This window comes from Vipera berus, assembly GCF_964194415.1.
Source record: "Vipera berus genome assembly, chromosome: 7".
Taxonomy (NCBI): domain Eukaryota; kingdom Metazoa; phylum Chordata; class Lepidosauria; order Squamata; family Viperidae; genus Vipera; species Vipera berus.
In genome coordinates this window covers 552,913-578,653 of record NC_138209.1, presented here as the reverse complement: position 1 = coordinate 578,653, position 25,741 = coordinate 552,913, and the positions used below count along the sequence as shown (strand labels likewise).

At 56.1% G+C, this 25,741-nt stretch overlaps 1 protein-coding gene across 1 annotated transcript in view; it reads right to left on the bottom strand.

Moving 5' to 3' along the window:
- EXOC6B (exocyst complex component 6B) overlaps window positions 1-25,741 on the bottom strand; it is a 150,346-nt gene that overhangs the window by 113,059 nt on the left and 11,546 nt on the right. Inside the window, exons 2-6 of the mRNA XM_081332759.1 lie at window positions 17,790-17,955; window positions 17,189-17,236; window positions 16,309-16,399; window positions 16,177-16,222; window positions 14,447-14,651 (exon numbers count right to left, since the gene is read on the bottom strand). Coding sequence (XP_081188885.1) covers window positions 14,447-14,651; window positions 16,177-16,222; window positions 16,309-16,399; window positions 17,189-17,236; window positions 17,790-17,955 — 556 coding nt within the window. The remainder of the gene's footprint in view (window positions 1-14,446; window positions 14,652-16,176; window positions 16,223-16,308; window positions 16,400-17,188; window positions 17,237-17,789; window positions 17,956-25,741) is intronic.

Here is a 25,741-nt window from a genome sequence, read left to right as displayed (position 1 = left end):
AATACAAAGCCCAGGCTGGGATCTGGGACCTCAGCGTGGGGATGAGACCGCTGGGCCAGGAGGAGAAATGCGGATCTCTAAGCTGTGAAAGGACCGGGAAGGCAGCTGCGCCCGTCCTAGAGAGCCAGGGCGGAAAGTCTGCAGGGGCCCCTGGAGCGGCCCCAGGTCTCCCGAGGAGGCGCCCGAGAGAGGAGCCGTCCCTTCCCGGAAGGGTCCGAAGGGAAGCCACCAAAATGGACCCCGGAGCCCCCTCTGGCCTCCCAACTCTGAATGCACCTTTTAGCCAGAGATCGATGGAAAGCTCCAGCACGACCAAGCAGCCCCCCCCCCCGGTCCTGAAGCCCACTTCAAAGGCCTCTCCAGGGCTTCCAAAGCAGGATCCCATCCGCTGCACTCCAGAGACCCCCTTCCCCCTCCCTCTTTGGTCTGGCCAAGCCGTTGTGCGATGGGGAAATCTCCATCCTTTTTCCCTCAACACCGAAGGTCAGAGACGCCTCTTTCCAGCAGAAGATCTGAAGGCCAAAGATTTGTCTCACTACACGGCCTCCCCCTCCTCCTCTTCCTCCATCATTTACGGCTCTAAGGGAAGAGGAAGGGAAGAGGAAGGAAAGAGGAAGGGAAGGAAAGAGGAAGGGGAGGGAAGGGAAGGGAAGGGAAGGGAAGGGAAGGGAAGGGAAGGGAAGGGAAGGGAAGGAAAGAGAAGGGAAGGGAAGGGAAGGGAAGGGAAGGGAAGGGAAGGGAAGGGAAGGGAAGGGAAGGGAAGGGAAGGAAAGGGAAGGGAAGGGAAGGGAAGGGAAGGGAAGGAAAGGAAAGGAAAGGAAAGGAAAGGAAAGGAAAGGGAAGGGAAGGGAAGGAAAGGGAAGGAAAGGAAAGGAAAGGAAAGGAAAGGAAAGGAAAGGAAAGGAAAGGAAAGGAAAGGAAAGGAAAGGAAAGGAAAGGGGGAAAGGGGGAAAGGGATCACTGATCAAGTTACCCAGTTGGGTAATGAAACACTGGCAAGAAAACCGCCAAGCTCAGAGAGTTTCAAGGATGCCTCATTTCAGCCCTGAGCTACAAATATTCTCCTTTACGAGGTGCGTTTCACACTTCCCACTCTGGGCAGGCCTTCGCACAACAAGAGAAAGAAGCAGGTGATCGATCGGGGCACACCTCCCCCCTCCCCTCGGGCGTCTCCTCTCCCTCCTGACAGGCTGAACCTGCTCTGCCCATCCCGGCCATCCACCAGGTCCCAAGCGGGGGCAGCAGCTCAGGAAACACGTCAGGCGGGCTGGGTGGGAGGGAGGGAGGGGCCGGAAAAGCCAGGTGAGCTGCCCAAAGGCCCAGGGAAGAGGCGGAGGGTCCCGGCCCCCACCCAAGCAGAGCCTCTCCGGTCCGGGCTCTGAAGGGATTCACCGCCAGGGATGGGAGCGCAGACATCTGCCAGCATTTTAGCCAGGCTGCTTAACAGGAACCGGGAAGGAGAGGGCCTAGGGCCGGCGGGAGAGGGAGGGAATATGGAAACCATTAACATCCCGGCTGGCGCTCTTGGAAGGAAGCAGCCGGGCCTCTAAAGGAGGCCTGGGGGGCATTTCGGCAGCTTAATCCACCCAGGGAGCCTCTGCTTGGTTAAGGCAATCGGAAACGGTTGGGCCCAGGAAGCCAGGGAGGACCGGGCTGGCTGGGCTGGCAAAAATCCAGCTGCCTTTCACACAAGGAAACCACTCCTGCGCACACGCACACCCGCGGCCCGGCTACGAGGCGAGGGCCGCTCACTGTCTCCAGGCTGAACGGGGGGGGGGCTCTTTCTCCCCGGAGATGCCCCCTTGGCGATAACCCACGCCAGCTCCTTCAGACAACGCGGGCCGCCTCCCAGGTGCCGAGGGGGCGGAAGCTGGATTTGCATTCAGTTGTGGCTGTGTTGGTGCAGTGGGGTGTGGTTGTTGTTGTTGTTGTTTTGCACTGCTTTGTTCAGGGAGGTTTGGAGAACTGCCCAGTAGGGACGGAGAGGTCAGTCTACAAATGTCAAAATAACCACAGCCGAGAGATTGGCCAACCAGCTCTTACCCCAAGGCAGAACCACCGTGTGTGCCAAAGGGGGTCCCAGGAGAGGAAAGAGCGACAGAAAGACACAATCTCTCCCAGACCAGTCCTGCCTCTCCTGATCGGCTGTGTGCACTTATTAATTTACTTTTTATTCGGGTAAAAAGGTACACAGGTAGCCCTCGAAATATGGCCACCCACGAACCCAAAATGTTTTTTTGTAAGCAAGATGGTTAAGTGAGTTTTGCCCCTTTTCATGAACTTCCTTGTCCCGGTTGTTAAGTGAATCGCTGCAGTTGTTCAGTTAGCGACACGGTTCTTAAGTGAATCCGGCTTCCCCACTGACTCTGCTCGTCTCAGAACGTCACAAAAGGGGATCACGTGACGCTGGGACGCTGCGACCGTCATAAATGTGAGTCAGCTGCCGAGCGTCGGAATTTGGGCCCTGCGGCCTTGCGGATGCGACAGCGGTCATCCGTGCGAAGACCAACCGTCAGCCGCCTTTTTCGTAAGTAGCTTTGAATGGTCACTGAACAAACAGTCGTAGGTCGGGGACCGCCGACCGACTTATGCAGGACTGGCAGACCGGAGACTCTGGCAAGGGGAGACGCGAAGGCTTTAAGGACCCGTGGGAGGCTGAAATCGTGGCATGCAGGACGGGGGCTTGGCTCCTTCCTTTTCCTTCGTGAAAAAAAGCCCCCGGCCGGCTCAGCAGAGCTCGCAGCTCTCGGGGTTCAGGAATTACCCCCCTTCCCCGCCTGGGGAGCCCTGAAGCCGCTGCACTTCGGCTCCGAGGAGGAGGAGGAGGAGGAGGAGGAAACGGCTCCACGAGGCAACAGGCTAAGCATCCACACCGATTAGCTGATCAAGTGATTAAAATGTCTGGGACAATAAAAATAACTTTGCTGGCTCTAGAAATACAAATGCATACCTTGCTGAGAAAGCTATTTCTGAAGGGGGGGCCTCGTTGTTATTGTTATCTTCTCTTATCATTTTTAATGACTTTATGGAAGTTGAGTTGCACTTTAACTTAATTCTGCCCACGACTGCCCTGTAGGGGGGCTCCTAGCCCCCTGAGGGTCTGCAGATGGCCGTGGGCAAAAGAACCCATCCATGCTGCCGAGGCCCCCACACGCCCCGAACCACCCCCAGAAGCCCTCTCCCCACCAGGGTCTGCTGGGGAGGGGGGCTCCAGAGCTGTGTAAAGGAGCCGAGATGGACTTTTGGAAGGACCCCACAGACCTCCATAGACACACACACCCCGTACACACACACCCGCAAGGCAACCAGATCCTCTCCCCGCAAGGGGTCTGCAGGGCTGGTCCCTGCCCCCCTCGGCCCGGGAGGGAGCGCCTGCCTGCGCCTGGGGCCGAGGACTTCCAGCAAGGGAACTCTGCCCCCGAGGGGCTGGGACGACCTCGGAGGGGCTACCAAGAAGGCTATTTGCTTGGAGGCAAAGCCGGCAGCCCTGAAATGAGACAGGCAGAAAACAACGGGGTCTGCCAACTTGGCTAGCGACACGGTCGCTTATCGGAAACACGTTCCTATTCGCTCCAGTAGAAACGGGGCAGGGGAAAGATAGAAGCCCCCCTTTTCTCTCATTAATAAATAAAATTTGTTATACGCAACCAATTTCTTTGAACCAGAAGAGCCAAATTCCCTCCCTTCTCCTACAAAACCCGCTCGTTAATATTTTCAACCCTCCCACCCCCGTCACCATCCCTGCTCTTTTCTTTCTGAACTGTTTCTGGGCGCTTCTGAAAGCAGCCGGGGCCACGGAAAGAGGCCCTGCCGCGCGGAGAGAGCGTGGGCCATCCAGGGGCCGCGCAGAACGTCCAACCGCCCACTGACGGCGGCCCGGCAGGATTCCTCAGAAGCGGGTGGGGATCCCGCTCCAGAGAGCAAGGCCCGCCCCACGCCACCCTTGAGCAACCTAAGGCGGCCAGCCAGGGACAAAGGCAGGGGGAGACAAAGGCTCCGGGCACCAGGTGCGCCAGCAGCGTCTGGCAGGAACGTACCACTTGCTGGGGGTCAGGCCGCCATCCACCCGGCCCTCCTTAGTCCGAGGAAGGGCTGCGACGTTCCTTTCCACGAGGCCGGCCACGAGATCCGCTCCAGGCAGGAGAGGATGTGGCTCGCCTTCAAGGGTGGACCCAGCAGAAGCAGAGCCTGGGCCTCTCCCAGACGACCAACCGGCTGCTGGCAGCCTCCAAGGAGGCCTCCATCTGCACGGAGAAGAAGGGGTCCTGGGACGATTCTTTCCGCCCGCCCGGCCTCCCTCCTTGCCAGCGGCCAGAGCGCACACACCGGCTGTGCGGGCCGCGTGGGAGGTGCCCCCGGAGGCAGCGAGCCAAGCCTGAGAGGCAGCCCGAGATCAGGGCCCGTGTGGCAAAGCAGCCGGTGGAAACTGCAAGTCCCCCAGCTCCACTGAGGAGCGCTCGGTCCTCCTGTCCCAAACTACTCTTAATTCCAGAGTTTGGCCGCTCCGGAAGAAGACGCAGAAACCAGCTTGGTGCGGTGGGAAGATGATTGGGAGCGGGAAACAGGGACACGGCCATTTTTCAACCTTTCCGGCATCCCCACGGTCGCATGATCAAAATCCAAACGCTTGGCGACTGATTCATACTTATGACCGTTGCTGTTTCCCAAGGTCACGTGATCCCCTTTTGTGACCTTCCGACAAGCAAAGTCAAGGGGGAAGCCAGATTCACTTAACAACCGTGGCACAAAAGGCTGCAAAATGAGGCAAAACTCCCTTAACAAATGTCTCCCTTAGCAAGAGAAATTCTGCGCTCCGCTGTGGTCGTAAGTCAAGGACTTTCCCCGAGGGCCGCTCCACCAAACTGGCACGGCTACTTCGTCTCTCGGCCTGGGGGCAACAGCCCCACTCAGGACTGCACGAGGCCCACAAGGGGCCCAGCTGGATCTCCAGCCAGGCCTCCTTCGGGAGCTGGGGGGGGGGCCCGGCATGGTGGGCACCCAGCCAGAAGCCGCCTGAATGGGCAGGGCCTGCGGGCATTCGCCTGGCACTGCCCCCCCCCGCCGCCCCTCCCTGCTTCATGCAAGGGCCTTTTATCCCACTCCGGAGCGGGTGAGATTCTCTTGCATGCCTCTTGGCAGATGTGGCTCTAGGGCTAAGCCAAATCCCCCCCTCCGCAGCCCCCCCCCGTTTTAATCAGGATCACATAAAGTTTAACACGTGCTTTGAAATGTGCACCAGATTCCAAGCGTGGCCTTGAGGGGGTCCTGCTGAATAACGCAGACCATCCCGGCCGCTGCTCCTCGGCGCCCTCAACTTTGGCTGAACCGTCCCGGCTGTCAACACCATCCCACTGCCAGCCGGGGGAAAGGCTGCCGGGTCAGAGCCGAAAACGACGCTCCGGGCGAGCGGCTGCAGCATGGCCAGCCCCAGAGGGGGCGCCGCCAATCCTGCCGTCCGCTCAGAGCAGAGCTCAGCTCCAGAAGGAAAGCCGAGGGGCTGGGAAAGCATCAGTCCCTCCGGAGTCTTTGCTTTGGGGGGGGGGGTCCCCGCCCCAAAAGGGGACGGGGATTTCAGCCCCTCTTGGCGCCCTTCTGAGTTGGAGCCGCTTCCTCTGTTCCTCTCTGCACAGGCCCTTCTTCCTGGCCTGAGCCTCGGCTGTCCTCGGGAGCCACGCAGAGTCCCGCCACCTTGGACCTCAGAAGGCTTCCTGCCACTTCCTAGGCCACCCGCCCAGGCTCCGGGCGATCCCCTCTCGACCAGTTCTCCCGGGGGGCCTGCCCCAGAGAGCGTCCGCTTCCAGGCGGTCCTCGGCTCACGAGGCCTGGTGCAGAGCCGATGGGCGGAGGCTCTCTTTGGGAAGAGCAAGGCGGCCAAGGGCCCTTCTCCCGGCCAGCACCCCTCGGCGCCTGGGCTCTGCAGGAAGGGAAGAGGCCATTTTTTCCTCCTCTTCGAACTGACGTCCTTCACCCGGGCTGGCTTGAGGAGAGCGAATGGCAAGATCTGGGCCGATCCCCCCTCCTCCATTCTTCAGGGCCTCCCCCAGCAAAATGAAAGTCGGCTTCAAGTTGACGACGCTAAATAGCTACCGAGCCTCTCGGTCATCCGGCTCCTGACTGCCCAAAGAGGCTTTTCCCAAAAGGCAATTAGAATTTCTTCGGGGGGGGGGTTCCTTGAAAACATTTCGCTTCTCGTCCAAGAAGCTTCTTCTGTTCTGACTGGATGGGGGAGGGGGAGGGATTCACCAGCCAGTGGATCATGAGGAAGCTGCTCTCCTCACAAGGAAGAATCTGCCCGACCCGTTCAGAAAGCTCCTCTTTTCCCCCCCTGGGAAGTCACCCCTTCCCTCGGGGAACCTGGGCTGCACCGCCAGGGACCGAAGGGGGGGGGAATAAACTATTAACCACTGGACTTTCCTTCTTTTAATCTGGCTCGGCCACTTGAGTTCCTCCTTAAAGCAGGGGTCTCCAGCCTCGGCAACTTTAAGACCTGCGGACTTCAACTCCCAGAACTCCCCAGCCGGCCAGGGGATTCTGGGAGTTGAAGTCCGCAAGCCTTAAAGTTGCCGAGGTTGGAGAGCCCTGCCCTAAAGCTTTCACGGCCACACTGCCAAGGCAGAGGGAGACTCAGTTGTCGTCGTCCCCCCCCAGGACCCAGGCGGCTCTATTTGGCAAGGAGTACGGCTGACCACCTGCCCCCCCGGGGGTCCCCCGAGAGGTGTGACGTGGGGCCAGTGCCCAGGCCTCTGGGGGGGGCTGCCTTTCTTAAGGGTTCCTGCCGAACTGCTCCTCCTGCCCTGATCTTCTCCCAGATGGATTTGATATTCAGATTTTTCCTCTGCTGCAAGAAGGCCGTCAGACTCACCAGGAAGGTCCCTTCTCCAGAGCGGACGGATGGCCTCGGCCATCAGGAAGGATCGCTTTCCAACTTTGCTTTGGGTTCTGCTTCCTCTGGCGAGGTCACTCGGGGCTCCTGGGAGCCCACAGGGAGGAGCCGTCTCTCCCCTTGTAGCAAGGGTCACCAATCGCTCGGCCTGGCTTATCACCACAAGCGGGAGGAGCAGCCCAGCCTTCAGAGACCTTCCTGCACCCCGGAACGGGGCTCTCCAAACGTGGCCACTTTTAACACTTGTGGACTTCGACTCCCAGAATTCTCCAGCCAGCCACGGACAGGGCTCTCCAAACGTGGCCACTTTAAGATTAGTGGTTCTGGTCACGCTTGGCCAGCAAAGAGTTCTGTTCCTGTTCCTACTCTGCCGTACTCCACTCTATTCCCAGAATTCCCCAGCCAGCCATGCCAGCCACGGAAATCAACCCTGGCCGGTTTGGAGACCCCCGTTCTGCAGAACAAGAATATTTACGGCAAGTCCTGGGGCTGCTCTTGACTTCCATTTCTGGGCTCCTGCCCCCCCATTTCAAAGGCACAGAAGACCCACACTCAGCCGCTTCCTCTCCCAGGACTTTAAGCAACCTCCACGGGCTCAAAAGGCTGTCCTGGGTTTTCAGGGGATGCCAGCAGCCACCCCCACCCCCCAAGAGTGAAGGAGAGGAACCGGGGGAGGGGAGGGGGCGGTGGTTTGGATCCCCTCAGTATGGAAAGCAAGCAAAATAGGGCAGCCTCCGCTTGACTGGCTCAGCCGGGAGGGTCTTGGGGGCCACAAAGAGGAGGAGGAGGGCGGCTTGCACGAAGCCTCTGAGCCCCCCTCCTTTGCAGCCCCCCCCAGAGCTTAACCCGGCCCCTGCCCTGATTTGAGGGAAGGGGCTTATGAAATCCGGAGGGCCGGAGAACGCATGAATGCAAAGAGACAAGCAAATGGGGTGAAGAAGCCGCAATCGCATGCCTGTCCCGACGGCTGCCAAGAAGCTGACAAACAATAAGACAAGGAGGCTGTCTGCACGAACAGTTAAATCTAATTTTCTATAAAGTACACATACGAAGGGGGAAGGCTCCAACCACTTCCATCTGCATTACAGATTACACAAGGTTTGAAAATCATCGGCTTGCGGGTAATTAAAAACAGGGCCCCAATGGCACACCGAAGCCTCGTTCCAGGCCACTGAGAGGGCAGCCACCAGCGTCTGGGAGGCCCACCCCATTCGGCGGAGAGGCCCGTCCTGCCCGCCACACTCCTGGGCGAGGAGGGGGGCAGGCGCAAAGCTCTCGCACCCGTGGCGCTCGAGGGGATGGGGAGGGGTGGGGCCGGCGGGAAAAGCCGAAGGACCCCCCCCGAGGTGAGTCCGGCAGCCACAGCCGTGCCCGGGACCCCCACACAGAGCTCTCGTCACCCAGAGCGCACGGTCCTGTTGGATGCCGAGGGGACGGCCGGTTCTGCCCACGGGCTTCTGAGGCAGCTCGGGGGGGGGATGTTTATCCACGTTTTTTGATCTCTAATTACTCGAGAGTAGAGCAGAGGTGTCCAACCTTGACAACTTGTAGACTTGTGAACTTCAGCTCCCAGAATTCCCCAGCCAGCTGTGGCCAGACACCCCTGCCCTAGAATATTGGTTCAGGGCAAGTGAAAAAGGCCCATTTTTTTCCCAAATAACATTTGAGCTGTAACTCACCAACTCTGGCTGGCGGTCAGCACTAGCTAGCCCAATGTGGCCAGGCAAAGTGGCCACACAGAGGGACGTTGCAGTGACCACAAAGCGGCACATTCAGCTGAAGAAGCCAACGGCGCAGAACCTTTTAGATGAGGGGGTCCCTGGGGTCTCTCTGAATGAATGAATGAATGAATGAATGAATGAATGAATGAACCTTTATTGTCAAAGTACATGTATACATTGAGATTGGCCGAGCCTCCCTTCGTGCCCCCACCCCCAGCTTACAGTGACACAAACCCTCCATCTTATTACACCACGTGAGCTAATTGCACAACGCACCGGCCTCGCAAGTCAATCGTGCATAAAGTTTATAAAATTATTTCCCGTTCAAAAGCCTAACGGCCCACGGATAGAAGCTGTTCTTCAGCCTGTTGGTGCGGCTGGCTATACTCCTGTATCTCCTACCGGATGGTAGGAGAGTAAAGAGGTACCGACCAGGGTGTGAGTCATCCCTGAGAATCTTCCTCACTCTTCCAAGGCAGCGGGCCCTGGCGAGGTCATCCAGCGGTGTCAGGGGACAGCCCACAATGTCTTGTGCTGTGCTCACCACCCTCTGTAACGCCTTCCTATCCGCGGCTGTCAGACCAGCATACCAAACCACAATGCAGCGCGAGAGGACGCTCTCTATGGTAGACCGGCAAAAGAGGGTCATTAGCCGTTGTTCTACCCTGTTCTTCCGCAAGACCCTGAGGAAGTGGAGTCTCTGTTGGGCCTTTCTGGCCACCTGGGTGGTGCTAACTTTCCAGGTCAGATCTTCGCAGAGGTAGAGGTGGAGCTGGGGGGGGGGGTGTTTCCTGCAGACGTTTCACGACCCAACCTGGCAACCTCATCTGGGCCAGAAGGGAGGGGGCCTGGCTCTTACTTTCTTTCCAACCTTCCTCCTGGTTAGGCTACTCTGGACAAGGCTCAGCATCACAGGGATATGTGCAGAGAAGGAAAGGCGGACTTTGTCCTGGGACCTTTTCCCTAAAGCAGGGGTGGGGGGGGACGATCCGAGCGGCTCCCCCTCCCCTCCAGCACGGATGATGTTCCCTAATTTGGGTCCTGAAACGTCTGCAAGGAAACCAGCCAGCTCAGAGAGCACCGAGGGCCCCACAGTTCAACCCTGAGCTACAAAGATCCTCCTTTCTTGGAATCTTTTTGCTCAGGACCGTCCTGAGGAGTCAAAGCGAAAGAGGTTTCAGCGAGCTGTTCTCAAGAGTGTTGGGAAACCTGCTAGAAATCTCAGCAACGGGCCTTCTCCTAACAGAGGGAAGAAGCCGAGGGGTTTGGAGGGGGAAAGAAGGGAAACTCCGAACAGGGAACGGGCATCTGGGTGGGTGGGTGGGTGGCTGCAGAAAGAGGAAGGGGTCTTCCTTCAGGGTAAAGGAACGTTGCCTGCCTGCCTTGGTCCTTTGGAGAAGCCTCACACCAGACGCCACCCAAAGCAAGATGCCCCAGCCGGCTCCCACTGGAGCGCCCCCAACCACGAAGGGCATCGTGGCAGAAACCTAACAGAATAACAGAGCCGGAAGGGACCTCGGAGGTCTTCTAGTCCAACCCCCTGCTCAAGCAGGAGACCCCGTGCCATTTCAGGCAGATGGCTGTCCGATCTCTTCCTGGAAGCCTGTTAAAAGGCTTAAAGGCCTAAACTCTTCACTTCAAGCCCGGAGGGGAAGCACAGTCCACCCTCTTCGGTTGAGCAGTCCGTCAACAGGGTCCATCACTGCTATTTTTTAAAAATGTTTTATTTCTAGATTGCATTCCAGCTTCCTTTCCCCCAACAACTAAGGCAAAAATATCTAACTTTTGAGAAGTGTTTTGAGGGCTCGCCTACTGGCTCCCAGAGAAAAATTAAGAAAACTAAGCCCAAAGTCGTCAGGCGGTGAGATGGGCTGCATAGACGTTAAATGAATAAATGTTATTTCGCCAACACACGCAAGCAGAGCGTGAAAGGGCTTATTCCCCACCCACCCTGCCCCGTTCTCCTCCTGCGCAGCCAACAGGGGGTCAGCAGAGGACCTCCCTCAGCCCTCCAGTCGGGCAGGAGCGGGTCCCCACGGCTAGGAGGACAACGGCAGCCCTGGGGCCTTCCTGCGGGAAAAGCTCCACCCAGAACAGGGAAGCTTTCCCTCTGCTCATCGTAGCCAAATTCTTGTGGGGGGCCTGCACAACATCACTCTCCGTTTTTCCCCTGCCCAGACCAAGGCAGCTTCCCATTTTTTTCCTGACATAGATGAGACCACCAAAAAGTGAAGACCCTTGAAGACTCCTGGCCCAGAGCAGTTAACGGGTAAACAGAGCGAGGAGGGGGGGGTGAGCAGAACCTGTGCAGTTAAGACTCAATCAAGCTCACCGAACGGTAATCACCCAGGCCCCGCGCAGGCAGCCGAGGGCGAGACTGCACCGATTCGCAGAGAGGTGGGGAAACGGGACGGCCGGCTTGGGCAGTTCGACTTGCGGACGACAACACCTCCCGCCGATTTGCCAAGTCCTAACCAGAGTAGCAGAGCAACAGGGGCGACCACGGAGGAAGGCGGAGAGGCCCGAGGAGCTTCGATGCGGCACGCTCAGCCCTAACATAGCTAAACCACCATGTTTCGGCACAAGACGGCCCGGGACCACACCAGCCGAGCTGCTGAGGTCTGGAGCGCCAGCGCCTCGCAGGCAGCCGCCGGCGTGGGGCTCAGAAGACCAGGCACCGCTGAGACGTTGAATGCTCCAAGGCAGAACGTGGACCCTCTTCCTTGGGGCATCCTTCCCAAGTGCAGGGAGCAGAAAGAGGCCCTCAGCACGGAGAGGAAGGGAGGAAGAGCAGAGAGAAGAGAGAATTCCCTACGGGAGAAGCAACTTTTCTCAGCCATGTGCAGCTGGGGCGGGGGGGGGGGCGGCACGGGGACAGAGGGGAGCCTGGCATTTTTGTGGCCTCTTCCACTCTGGGAGGACAGGCAGCAAAGATTAATTTCTGTTTTCCGGTTAACGTCCTCTGCTGGAAGACTCTGTTTAAGGACCTTGAATGAACCGCCATAAAGATCGGAAGGGATGCTCCTCCCCCCTTTTCTTTCCATGCCCATCAGGAAAAAGGGGGGGGGATGTTGCCTGAAACCAAAAGCCAGCCGGGCACGGCTAAGAAACGCCAGATCAATCCAGAGAAGAGACGGCACCCCTCGCAGGGGGGGCGGGGGGGCACTGAGGCAGCCTCAGGTGGGTGGAAGGGAGGATGTGACGGGAGGATGACCTGCGTGGGCACCGTCTTCTCTGGGGAAGGAAAGAATTAAAGGGCCCTGCTTTTTATTACCCGCCTGCTCTGGGGGGCCAAGGTAGGAGCCCCCCACCTCTGACCTAGCCGCAAAGATGTAATGAAGACAGTCCGTGGCCCGAGGCGAAGGGCCCTCCCTCCACCTGGCAAAAGAAGGGCGGGGAGGGGTCAGGAGCAGAGGAAGTAAGGCTTGCTTCTAGCAGCCGAGCGCAGAGTGGCTGGGAGAAGGGAGGCGGGATTCTCTCGGCCCATGCTGCACTGCTCCGACAGCAAGCAAGAGCACGCAACACTTCGCTGGGCCGCTCCAGGCCGGGGCAGGAAGCCTCCTGATGGCGATCCTCCGGTACCTCCAGGGTCCAAATGGCCCCCGGAAGAGCAGAGGAGGCGGAGGAGGGAGCCAGGGCAGCCCTCTCCCTTCGCTCCTCCAAGGGGTGAAGCGCTGGAGCTGGACGCCTTGGTGAGGAGAGACATTCCCCGTCAGTCAGGCACCACCAGACGGGTGAAAGCCATTAGCGCTTTCCATCGGGATAACCTTGCAACTGTTCCAGGAACACGGCCGCTGCCTCTGCCAGCAGCCGAGCATTCCTGTAAACAATCAGGCTCCTTAACTGCTCGCGTCAGGTAGATCTGGAGTGCTTTAATGCAGCCGATTTTAAACACCCAGCGTCCAAGCGCCCCCCCCCCCTTTATTGGTTTAGAGAGCGCTTAAGGACCACCAGGGCTGCCGCTGACAGGGAAAGCCGGTTGGGCCCGCTCCTCCCTGGACGGAGGGGGACCTGCCGGGCGCCCTGCTGGGTCTTCGGCCAGGAGGGCGAGGTTCACGCGCAGGCTGCCACTTATTGCCACGTGCCCTGCGGCCTGGCATCACGGCCCCCTTCATCTGAGAGGGACGTTCACGTGACACCCTCTGTGTGGCTAAACGGAGCTATTTATAAGATGGGGAGGGAAGCTCTTTCCAGGAAACACACATAGGTGCGGGGGGGGGGCGCAAGCGCACACACGCACACACACGGAGCCTCAAAAGCGAGGGAGGCGACTCCATCTTCTCACACGCATTTCACTGGGTGCCTTCTCCAGCTCTGCAGTCTTAAAGGGGGCTTCAAGGGGGCTCCCCACAACCCCCACGGGGGTCCCCAACCTTTCTAGCTTTGCAGACTGGCGGGAGGGGGTCAGGAAATGCTCCCGTGTGGGCGGCACGCACTCACGCAGGTGAAGCTCCGTTTGTGGGAGCGGTGCACACTCGCACACTGCTTGCCTGGGCTGCCTCTGAATGGGCCGCAGCCCGGTTACCAGGCCGCAGCCCCGGAGTTGGGGACCCCTGTTCTAGCAAACGTGGCTGTAGCTACCCGGACACGGCCGTGCAGGAGAAGCATCTTTATTTCCTAAAAAGTGAAGCCGTTCAAAGCAGTGAATTCCCCTCCGTGGCCACGAGGGAAACACCCTCATTCCCCCCCCCCTTTAATAGGCCAGGTTTTGCCCTTCTCGGCCTTGGGGCCAGCTGGCCAGCTGGGTGCCCACAGGACCGACCTCTCTGCCCGGAGCCCAGAGCGCCTCCCCTCCTGCCAGCGGTCCAAGGCTTCTTCTCTCTCCCCGGCAAAGCAAAGGCCAGGCGCCTTTTCATGCCCCTTCCGGAGGAGTGAGCATCACAGCAGAGCAAAACGTCACACCGACAACGTTCCAAGAGCAGCGCAGGCAGAAGATGCCCCTTGGCTGTCATCTGAAATCCAGTCTGGTCACGGTGACTTAAGCCGGTTATCTTCTTCCAAAGACAGAGGCTAGAGTCACCCTAGATATTAAACCTGGTTATGCAATTAACCCACTTTCACGGCATGCAGAAGAGAAGGTAGAAGGCACAAAGCAGAGTCTGGATATGAAAGAAGCCTGAAGGTTGGGGTGGTATTTTTTTTTTATCTCGTTCTTTGGATTGCTGCTTCTGGTGCGTTTTCTGCATGTCACACAAAGACTTTTGCCGTGAACGGGACTCGAGCGATGAGCACGTACGGACATAACGAAAAATTACTAAACCGATCTGGCTGTTCTGCACAGTGTGCTCAGCCCTCTGCCACCAGCGGCAAAGAGGAGGTTTGGGCTGGCAGCATCCTGAGACGCCCACCCCCCCCCACCCTCCCACTGCGATAGGAGTCAGAAATGAAAGCGGCCCTGCTTTTAGTTTGCAGAGTTTTTATCGCTGATGATTTTAAACTGCCCAGAGTTACCTTGAGGTAAGATGGGCAGCCTATAAATTTTATAAATAAAATAAACCACGTTCCAAAGCTAGAAAACAGAAACCAGGCCCAACCAGCACCGGCTGCGTTTCCCAGTGTTCGAGGCTACCGTGGCGTATGCCAGCCCCAGAGGGAGAGCCCCGAGGCCATCCAGTCCAGCCCCCTGCCTCCCGCAGGGGCTGGCCAGGGGCATTCGAGCAAGGGCACGGACACGGGCGGGCGGGCCGCGGCCTCTGAGGCTTCAGACAGGCCGCCTGAGATCCAGAAGGGAGAAAGCAGCCCAGCGACTGGGGACGAGACACGGTGAGGAAAGAGGGTGGAAAGCCGACATCCTTGGTGAGCTGGGAGAGACGCTCTGGCCTCCCACCGCCGGGCTCCTCACCTGCTTCATGGCCGTCTCCCCAATCTTGTCCGAGTGTTTACGGATGCTCTCCAGGAAGTCTTTGAGGTCAGACATGGAAACCTCCTTGATCTCCTCCCGCAGTTTCGGAATGTTCTCCTCCAGGATCTTGCAGAAGCGGTAATGGCTGACTTGAGGCAGACACATCCGCTCGAGGTGTTCCAAGGTCTTCAGGGCGGGATAATGCCTGCAAGAGAGGACCCAGCTGGCTCAGGAGCGGGTAAGGCGGCTCCCTCCACCCACCGGCCATCGGGGGACCCTAAAGCTCGCGGAGCCTTTACGAGGCCAGGAACCCCCCAAGCCAGGGGTGGGCCACCTTGGCTCCTTTATGGCTGGTGGACTTCAACTCCCAGCATTCCTGAGCCAGCCTGGCTCAGCTTGGAAACCTCTCCCTTTCCCCTCAGCGTGGCTGGCTCAGGAATTCTGGGAGTTGAAGTCCATGAGTCATAAAAGAGCCAAGATGGCCTAACCCCAGGCCTAAGCTGTTCATCTCTGAGTTGGTCACCCCGAGATGGTGTGTGTGTGTGTGTGTGTGTGTGTGTGTGTGTGTGCGCGCGCGCTGAACTTTATCAGCCCTAGTTATCTCCCCATTGATAAGACAACAAACCGCATACAGGTAAGTCCTTGACTTACAACCACAATTGAGCCTGTTTCTGTTGCTAAGCGAGACCGTTGTTAAATGAGTTTTGCCCTGTTTTACGATCTTTCCTGCCACAGTGGTTAAGTCGATCCCTGCAAGTTGTTAAGTTAGCGACAGGGTCGTGAAGCGAATCTGCCTTCCTCCATTGACTTTCTTGTCAGAAGGTCGCAAAAGGGGACCATGTGACATTCCCCCCGGACCCTGTGACCGTCGTAAATACGAGCCAGTCACCAAGCGTCTGGATTTTGATCATGTGACTGCGAGGATGCTGCGACGGTCATAAGTGTGAAAAACCGTCCTAAGTCCCTTTTTCCAGTGCTGTGGTAAATGGCCACTAAGTGAACTGTTGTAAGTCGAGGACAGCTCGGGTAAAGGAGTGATCCCTCCTCCTCCTCCTCTTGCATATTATGGGGTGGCCACTCCTTAGAATGAAGCCAGAGTCACACAAAAATGAGCCCCAGGCGGGGAGAAAGGAGGAAATATTACAGAGAAATGGTGAAAGAGAAGATCCGCCAAGGGCTCTGGAAACACACACAGACACAGACACAGACACACCGGTTCCCACTCCTCCGCCGTGGCCCACAGAAGTGTCCACGAACACCCCGCGGATCTCTGGAGGGGGCCTCCAGCTACTGACATCCAGGGGAGCCAAGCCTTGTGCCCCCCTTCTGAAAGCTGCCACGGGGTGAGCCCCACCTGGGCCGGGCCCCTCCCAGCATTATATTCCACACCTGGCAGATCTTTGGGTTAATAGCGATAGCAATAAGACTGACATACCACCTCACAGGGCTTTTCAGCCCTCTCTAAGCGGTTTGCAGAGTCAGCCTCTTCCCCCCCCCCAACCCCCCCCCGGGACAATCTGGGTCCTCATTTTACCGACCTCAGAAGGACGGAAGGGGCTGAGTCGACCTTGAGCCGGTCAGGATCGAACTCCCGGCAGTGGGCAGAGTCAGCCTGCAATGCCACCCTCTCACCAGTGCGCCGCCAGGGCTCCATGGTTAATCAAGCCCAACTTCCGGAACCTTCCTGGGGCCCCGGCTGAAACCCAGAGCCGCCCATGAAGGCTTCTTACCTTTTGGACTTCATCTGCTCCCGTAGCTTGCTCTCCATCTCCAGAACTAGCGGAAGAAACAAAAACAAGGCCAGAAGTCAGGAGGAGGAGAGCTTCACCGGGGGCCTCCGTCCTCCTCTGCCAGTCTCTCACCGGGAAGGCACTGGCTGAGTTTATCCACCGTGGCAGAGATGTTCCATTGCTGCAACCGGCATTGCCTCAGCTCCTCCATAGCGCCCACCAGCTGCGAGAGAGAGAGAGAGAGACGGGCCTTATCAGCCCAGGCGGCCCCGGCCCTCTTCCCTCCCCTGAGGGCCGAGAGCCGGTGCACCGCCCACCCCGGCCGGCATCCGGGACGGCTGAAGGGGCAAGGAGCTGGCTGGGCCCAGGTTCGGCCGCTAAGAGCCAGCGCCTGGCCTGTCACTTCAAGGGGGCAGGGCCGAGCTCAAGCACAGACTGGACGGAGGGATTCCCGCAGCCCTGGCCCAATCGATACGCTCCCTCCAGCATTTTAGGCCCTGCCAGCCCCCCCATTCTATGCTCCGTGTTCGCCGTTCTCCCGTATTTGTGCCGCTCTGCCAACACGGGTGCAGTTTCGCAGAGGGCAAAAGGCCGAAACACCTGCCGGGAAATCCAAAGCCTTCCTCCGTGGCCACTTGGCTCCAGGTCGAAGGGAAGGGGGAGCCCAGGGCTGGGCTCCGGCTTAGGGCACGACTGGCTTTGAGGGGGGGGCGAAGGGAGGTGACCGCGGCCCCTCGGGAAGGGCAGGGAACCCTCCAAGGAGGTCAGAAGGGGGGCGGAGGCAAGAGCCGGGGGGTTGCAGCACCTTTTCAGGGGCAAAACAAGCGCAAAGCAGGTGACCACAAGGCCGCCTCTGTGACCAAGCCAGAAAAATTGATTCGAGCGCCCGAAATTACGCTGCTGAATTTAGTGACCCAGGCCCAAAACAACCGTTGTTGCAGGGCCCCCTCAGCCACGGGATCAAACTTCAGCCCCCCCACACACAATTGGGAGGGCAGGGGCACTTCCGTACTTGCTTGCTTTCCAGCTGCAGCTTCCGATTGGTATCCGTGACTTGATTCTGTAAAGGAAAGTTTTGAGGGGCTATTTTTTAGCCCATGAGGCGAGGACACCCCACCCCCCCGAGCTACTGGCAGCACAAACTGGATGGATGGTTGGAGATGACAGATAGAGATGAGGGGTGGGGAACGATGGACCCTTTATGATTTGTGGACAGAATTCCTCAGCCAGCCATGGTCTAGACCAGGGGTAGGCAACCTCGGCTCTTTTATGACTCATGGACTTCAACTCCCAGAATTCCTGAGCCAGGCTCAGGAATTCTGGGAGTTGAAATCCATGAGTCATAAAAGAGCCGAGGTTACCTACCCCTGGTCTAGACTGTAGAGCATGCTGCCTGAGGAATTCTGGGAGTTGAAGTCCACAAGTTATAAAGGGGCCATCATTCCCCGCCTGGATGGATGGATGGATGGATGGATGGACGGACGGATGGAGTTGCACCCTCAGTCCCTCGCTGGCCTTCTCCCAGGTGACTAGCTTAGACTCATCTGGCCCCCGAGATGCTCCACGCCACGTTAGACTCTTGAAACTGCCTTTGGCTGACCCCCACCCTTTACCTTAAGCTTCTGGGCCTCTGCCCGGACCTTCAGAAACTCCGTGATCGAGTCCACAAAGCCCTGGTAATGGAAGTTGCACATTTTCTCGATCTCCCGGTCGTGATTCCGGATGCGCGCATCCAGCTTCTCCATGAAGCGTCCATGCTCTGCACCATCGTAGACAGACCTGGATAAAGTAGGATGGGTTAGGCAGGCAGGCAGGCAGGCAGGCAGGCACGCGCCCGTCTGCCGAAACGCTGGATTCACCTGTTTTCTGAGTTCACATCATAGACAGAATCGTAAACTAACCCTGGGCTCTCCAAACTTGGCAACTTTAAGACCTGTGGACTTCAACTCCCAGAATTCCCCAGCCAGGCACGCGTGGACTAGAGACATTTCCACATGGCAGACGGCACGGCAAGTGGTTTGAAAAAGGCCCGGTTTCCATTGCCAGCCTCAAACCGGGCCCCTGCCGGGCCATCGGCCTACCTGTCCGTATTCCCTCTCTTCAAGAGTTATCACCCAAGACACAGCGGCCGCAGTACAGGCAGCCTTGCCTTTCAAAACCAGACCGGGGCCACCTCCCGACGACCAGGTGGGGGGGTCTAGTGAAGGGAGATGGGCTGTGCTGCTGCAGCCTCACCCCTTTGAGGGGGAGGTCTGGTGAATGCTGGAGTGGGGGTTCTACAGCTGCTAATTCTGGAGCAAGGCAAACATCTACGCGAGGGAAGGCAGCCCCCAAGAGGTGCTTCCCGATTTGCCTTCGGCACATGCCATACCATCCGGGCCTAAAAGCTAAGCAAGGTCAGGCTGGGTCAATACTTTGGACGGGAGACCCCCTGGAGCAATCACCGCTTGCAGGATTGGCTGGAAGTTGCAGGAGATCCGGAAAGGCGCAAGTGGCAAAGCACTTCCACACCACGGCAAGGAAATGAGCCATTCAAGCGCTATTCCAAAATTTGAGGGGCTGCCACAAAGAGGAGGGGGTCGGCTAGTAGGGCTAATTCTGCAAGAGGTTTCCAGCCAAACCTTCCAACAAAGTGGCCTTAATCAGAGGATGGCTTAACTGACAGACTGGAATTGTGCCTTGTCTGGCTACCTAGCTGTTACGCTAACAAAAGCCAAGGGGATGTGGTGCATTCTGGGACATGCATCCCACTCCCCAACTGGGTCCCAGTTAGAGGAAGCTGCAACCGTCTCATCCAATTCAGAAGACCCCGGGCTTTCTTCATGAGCATCTGGGCCTCTCAGGCCCCCAGATCTCATTGTGACACGAAAGATCACGCCTGCCCTTCCACAGAACGTGTCTGGAAAGGCCTCCGCAGAGCTCCTTTAGCCCTCCCAGTCCCGTTTCTTTCTGCCAAAGACTTTCTGGATTATTTTAAAGCCAGTATTGTGAAGTTCCTCCTTCTTAATAGGGAACAAAACAGAATTATGCAAAATAAAACCATCTGCGCTCATCCACAAGTGTATACAAGGGAGTTTTGTAGCAGCCGAGCTGCGTTGTCTCGCACGGGCGGCGTATCCTGGTTATAAACAACGGCACCCTCACACTTGCCTACCCCGCGTGGGGCAGAGGCTCTCGGGCTGCCTTGTGGGGGACAGGGGAACGCTGAGGACGGGCTGGGGGGGCCCGGGGGGTGAAATGGAAAAGGTGTTTCCTCCCGAAGCACTGAGAAAAGGCTGCATCCTAGAGGTTTCGCCAGCCCCCCCCCAGGTCAGCAGAAAGAAACCTCAGGACTTGGTGACCGATCTACATTTCAGCCACGATAAGATCTTGGAGGGATCCCGGAGTAATCTGGAGGGGCATTCACTCTGTGAGCCGGTCTTCCCAGGAGATTCCCTTCCTCCCTCCAGTGCCTTCACCAAATATCAGGCAAAGACCTGGCTTCCCACGTGACATCCCTTCCCCTGGACCTGCCTTCCTCCCCCCTCCCCTCCCATCTTGGCAGAGAACATAGCCCCCCCCCTTCCTCAACCACAAACACAACCACCCAGAACAGCCATACAATCCTCGGCTTACCACCGCAATTGAGCCCAACATTTCTGTAGCCAAGTGAGAAATTGGTTGAATGAGTTTGGCCCCGTTTTACGACCTTTCTTGCCACCGTTAAGTCAGCCACGGCAGTTGCTAAGCTAGTCACGCGGTTCTTTAGTGAATACGGCTTCCCTGTGTTGGCTTTGCTGGTCAGAAGGTTGCAAAAGGGGATCGTGTGAACCCGGGAGACGGTGACACAGGTTCCACCCAAACCCGGGGGCTGGGCAGAGAGACGGGGGCCTGAGCCCGCCCGCCCGCCCGTCCGCAGAGCAGAGCAGGTCTGCACGTCACGGCCACTTTCTGGGGATTGGGAAGGTCTCCTGTTCTGGGCTTGATTAAGAAGTGGGACCGAGGCCCAGACGACACTGGAAGGGCGAAAGGCGCAAGGACATTCTTCGAATCCTCGGGCGCTTTCTTTCCATGAAGCGTCAAGGCAATAAAGACTCCCTTATGAGGAAAGTTGAAAAATAAAGCAGTATAAAGAATGGGCTGCCGGTTCCCATGCAAAGGCACGTCTTTGGCCACGTGCTCTGGAAAAGGTCAGGAAGAGTCTGAGCGTAAACTCGGCGCCTTGGCTGCTGCCGGCAACCCGGAGCCTCCAGAGCTCATGCGGTGAGCAGCCTAGCCAGGCGCAACCCAACGGGACCCCCGAGGTCAAAGGGAGCTCCCCAAATGCAGTGGCTGGCACCCCCTGTCCCCCCCCCGGCGGCGCTGAAGTTCACCTGCACCCTGGCCCCAGAAATAGGCAGCCCCGCATTCTGGGCCCCGGGTGCTGTCCAAGCCTGGCTGCTCTCATGACCCGACTGGATAGCCTCATCGGTGCTAGAAGGGGGTGAGGCTTGCTCTCCGTTTACGTCCTTCTCCTTGGCTCACGAGAGAGACCCCTGCAAGGAAGCAGCCCGGCTCAGAGAGCACCCAGGACGCCTGGCTTCCACCCTGAGCCGCAAAGCTTCTCCTTCAGCAGAAGTCCTGCATCCGCCGTTCTCGCAGACGAGCTCAAGGCACTCGAGAGCATTTCTCTCCAGCTGCTTTCCAAAATGGTTCCCAAGTACTGTAGACCAGGGGTAGGCAGCCTCGGCTCTTTTATGACTCGTGGACTTCAACTCCCAGAATTCCTGAGCCAGCCACGCTGAGGGGAAAGGGAGAGGTTTCCAAGCTGAGCCATGCTGACTCAGGAATTCTGGGAGTTGAAGTCCACCAGCCATAAAAGAGCCAAGGTTGCTCACCCCTGTTCCACAGAGCTCCAAGAAGAACAGACCAGCTTTCCTCCCCCAAACCAGCCTACCCCCTTGCTTTAATCCTCACCCTTGTCTCTCTCTGTCTCTCTCTCTGTCTCTCTCTCTCTCTCTCTCTCTCTCTCTCTCTCACACACACACACACACACACACACACACACACACACACACACACGTGCCCCTTGACAGGCAATCCAGGTGCCAACAGCTCCAGGTGATACAGCATCTAAGAGCAACAGCTCCACTGAAGCAACAGGAGGGGTCTTTGCAGGGAAGACACGCTTGGACCCTCCAGAGCCCAGAAAGAAAAATTACGAGGGGGGGCGTGGGGGGGAGGGGAAGGGGTGGTGGTGGTCGTGCTACAGGCTGCAAGGAGGGGCCCAGAGGGAAGGCCAGCTCCAGCCCATGCAGCTCCCCCCCAGGACCAGGATGGAGGACTGGGCACCAGCAACAACACATTTTGAGGCAGAGTGGAAACCACAGATGCGTCAGCCACCCAGCCCCTCCGGCTCCCGGTCCTTTCAAGCTGGAAGGACAATTGATTGGCACCAGGTGTCTGTGGCGGCGGATGGGAAGAAGAGCCGGGACAGACGGCAAGCAGGCGCAACGAAGGCAACTCCGGAGGAGGAGGAGGAGGAGGAGGAGGAGGAGGAGGAGGAGGAGGAGGAGGAGGAGGAGGAAGGGGGGGTGAATCACGCTTATGAGACCCACCTTCTAAGCAACACCCACTGACCACCACTGTGGGAGAGACCCATTGACGCCCCACGGATGCACTGGGTGGGGCTGGACAGGCGCTCTATGGGGAAAGTGTTGGGGCTTTAATGAGAGTCAGACTCACTACGGTCTCCTTCACACTTTTCTGCTTTCCTTTTTTTTTTTAATCAACTCTTGAATTCCCAAAAAATATAAAATACAGAATAACAGAAAGGGAAAAATTCGGGGAGAGGCAATCAAAAATGGAAACAAATTAAAAAGTGACAAAAACGGGGAGGATTGACATCCAACCGTCTTTGGTACAAGTACAATTATATAGCAACCTTTTACTCTTCAGTAAAAACAAAATCATCATATAAAAAGCATACGGATTAAGCAATCTAAATAACATAAAACTGTAACAGCAAATCTCTTGCTCTAAGTTTAAAAATAAGCATAAAAATACAATAAAAATAACAATACACAATATTTCCCTAATAATTAACAAATCTAATTGGCAAATACTAAAATCAAAACTTCACTTTGGTCTTTCCCAAGCCCCAAGCCCCAAAGAGAAGCGCAACTAAATCGGCTTTTGTCTCCCGTCAAATGAGCCAGTTTTGCCACCTCTGCCTGTCCACTAATTTCCAAATCCACTCTTCCATTGTGGGAATTTGTGTATCCCTCTCTGTGCGTGTAAAAGTCTAACAGCCCCTGTTGTGTACTGTATATATAGGAAGAACATCCCCTGCTTTTTCCCAATCTGCTTATCCATGAAAGAAAAGCTTCTGGCTTCAGTTTTACATTCATTTTTAATATCTTCTGAATCAAACAACTTATCTTATCCAAACGCTTTTGGCATTCTTACCTGTCCATCAAAGATTATAAAATATACCTCCACATTGATTACATTTCTGACATTTGTTTGATATTCCCTTACACCTCTTTGACAATTTCTCAGGAGTTGAATACCAACATCGTTTTATTAAAAAAAATATTTTAAATTATGGTTGAATGAAAATTTCAGTCCATTCAATCTACATATCCTCCCATGAATCGAGCATGAAATTATATCCCAAAACTTTTGCCCATTTAATACCACCCTCTTTAACATGCTCATCCTCTGGGTTCATTTTTAATTATTTATATACCTTGGCAATAAGATGTTTGCCATTAGTACATAAGTCCCCCTAAAAGCTTTTTTTTTCATCTGCAAAAACAAAATTCTTCGTCCAGTTTAAATCTTACTGTCAATTGTACATAAGCAAACTATTCACAAATATAACCCTAACCCTTTTCCAGCTCTCCCCTTGTGTTTAATCTAGCTTCTCTTTCAATTATGATCAACAGATTGGCCTAAATAAAAAATCTAAAAAAGATTTCCTGGGTGAGAAATTATAGGAGACCAACTGGCTTTCTATCTCTTCTAAACTCTCACTACGGCACATCTATCAAAGGGATTTTTAAAATTTATATTATCCTTAAGTTGACAATGCCATGTACAGCCCTGCCACCCACGTCTCAAGTTATCTCCCTCTAATTCCAGTAAACTATTCCCGAAAGCAGGGGTCTTCCAACGTGGCCCTCTGATGACTTGTGGACTTCAACTCCCAGAATTCCTCAGCCAGGCACCTGGCTGAGGAATTCTGGGAATTGAAGTCCACAAGTCATCAAAGGGCCACGTTGGAAGACCCCTTCCCTAAAGTCACACATCTCAAACAACAATTCCTCAAGTTCAATTTTAAGCCAGGTAATTCTAGTCTTTTTTTCACATCTTGCAACAATTTATATTTAATTCTTGATTTCTTACCTTGCCATACAAATCTACGCCATTGTTTAAACGAAAAATGAAATTGTCAATACTGATACAGTTTGGAATAAATTTCTGCTTTCCCCTCAGTTAAGATGGACCTCAGCTGTCCAGTTTTGTCTTCCCCAAACCAAATTTTATTTATTTATTAAAATTATACGTTTCCAGTCTCACAGTGGTAACTCTGTGGTGTCGCGGACCAACTGCTCTTTATTAACGAGCAAGTTTAACGGCCTTCATCACACTCGGAACAGCCTCCAGCTACATGCCAGCACTGCAATTCCTGCCCATTTGCTCCTGGGCTTCACTTTTGGCTTGTGACACGGCTATTAGTGTAATAAATGGCATTTCTGTTCCAGTTATCCTGTGTCTGCTATCGTTGTCAATGTGTCTTTAGTGATGGACTATCCACGAGGCCGCCCGAAGATATTCAACTTCACTTTCCCATTAAAATGCAAAGGGGCCCTTCCTTCTCCTGAGCCAAGAGGGATCTGATCTCTGGCACCTGTCAGCAGTTTTGTGGGTGTCACGGGGTGTGTGTGTGTGTGTGTGTGTGTGTGCGCACGCGCACACACCTGTGAGTCAGTGCTGACTGTGGAAACTGCCTAGACCAGGGGTAGGCAACCTTGGCTCTTTTCTGACTCATGGACTTCAACTCCCAGAATTCCTGAGTTAGCTGGCTCAGGAATTCTGGGAGTTGAAGTCCACGAGTCAGAAAAGAGCCAAGGTTGCCTACCCCTGGCCTAGACCGCTACCTGCAGTTTACTTGGTAAGATTTCAGTCTTCCAATATTGGAAGACTGCAATCTTGTCAGTCCCTAGTCCTTATTTTCATTAAACTGGGCATCCCCAGTTCCTCCAACCATTCTTCATTGTGTGTTTTAGCCTCCAGCACCCCCAGTCATCCTCACACCTCCTTCCTTGGGCTGAGGGTGTGTGACTGGCCCAAGGTCAGCCAACTGGCTTCTTTGTGCCGCAGGTGGAAAAAAACACAGACCTGGAAACGCTTCCTCGAGCCAAACTCCGTCCCTGATGTGTCCATGGACGTGGACATCGCCCCCAGCCAGCGAGGCAGCTGGTCAGGAAAGCCCACGCAAGCCTCAGCCTGGGAGGGCAACGCTGCTCCAGCCGAAGCAGAATTCCCGCAGCAGCCGCCCAGGCTGATGCCACATTGCCATCTGCCGCTCGGAGCCGGCAACTGCGTCCCGGGAAGTCCTCCAGCTTCCGTTTGGGAGAATGAACTGTCGGGGGTGGCGACCTTTTCAGCTCACGGCAAATCCAGGCAATCAAGGAACCGACAAAGCCAGAAAGAAGGGCGACGGGCAATCAGGATGTTGGACCGAGAAAACTGGGTCCAACCCTGGATGACCGTCATGTGCCTTGGCTGGTCCAGAAGAGGGCCCGGAAGCTGCGGCTGGCCCAGATTTGAGGACAGGGCTGAGCACAGAGGTGTCCGACCTTGGCAACTTTTAAGACCCGTTGACCAATCTTAAAGTTGCAAGGTGAGATACACCCGATTAGCACTTCTCCTTCCGCTCCCTACGACTCTCCCTTCACCTCTTCTGGCCCCACCCAGCCCCACCCTGCTCCAAGCCCCGTCTACGCTGGGCCTCCCCCAGCCACGATTCACACGGCCCCAACCTTGCTAGCCTTTGACAAGGCTCTGAAGGCCTGGCTATTACCCCGGGCCTTGGGGTTAGGAAGCCAGGTGAATGTTGGCTTTTCGTGAGTGGGATTGTGTTCATGGCATTCAACATCATGGCTGTTGTTAAGCGGTGGTGGTGTTGTCTCAATAATCGTATTTTGATTTTCGCCACCCACTGGAACACAAAATGGGAGTGATCAGAAGCCTGCGCCACCGGGCTGAAGGCCTGCCAACCAGCAAGAAGGGAGAAGACAAAGAAGCAAAACGCATCAAGGACGCCCTCAGAACTTGTGGCTACCCCAAGTTGGCCTTCATCAATTCCAGAAAGAGCCCCAGCGGGAGCTCCTCCATAGCAGACAAAGAGGAGAACAACAAACAAAACAACGTTGCAGGAGAATCTGAAAGGCGCAGAAGGATTTTCAACCAACACAATATACACGCACACTTCAAACCCAAGAACCCACTAAGGCAGAAGTTTGTCCACCCCAGGCCAAGATTCAGCAACCCATCCGTGTTCGAAGGACCAAAGCCGCTCTCTTTGGAAGACAGCAAA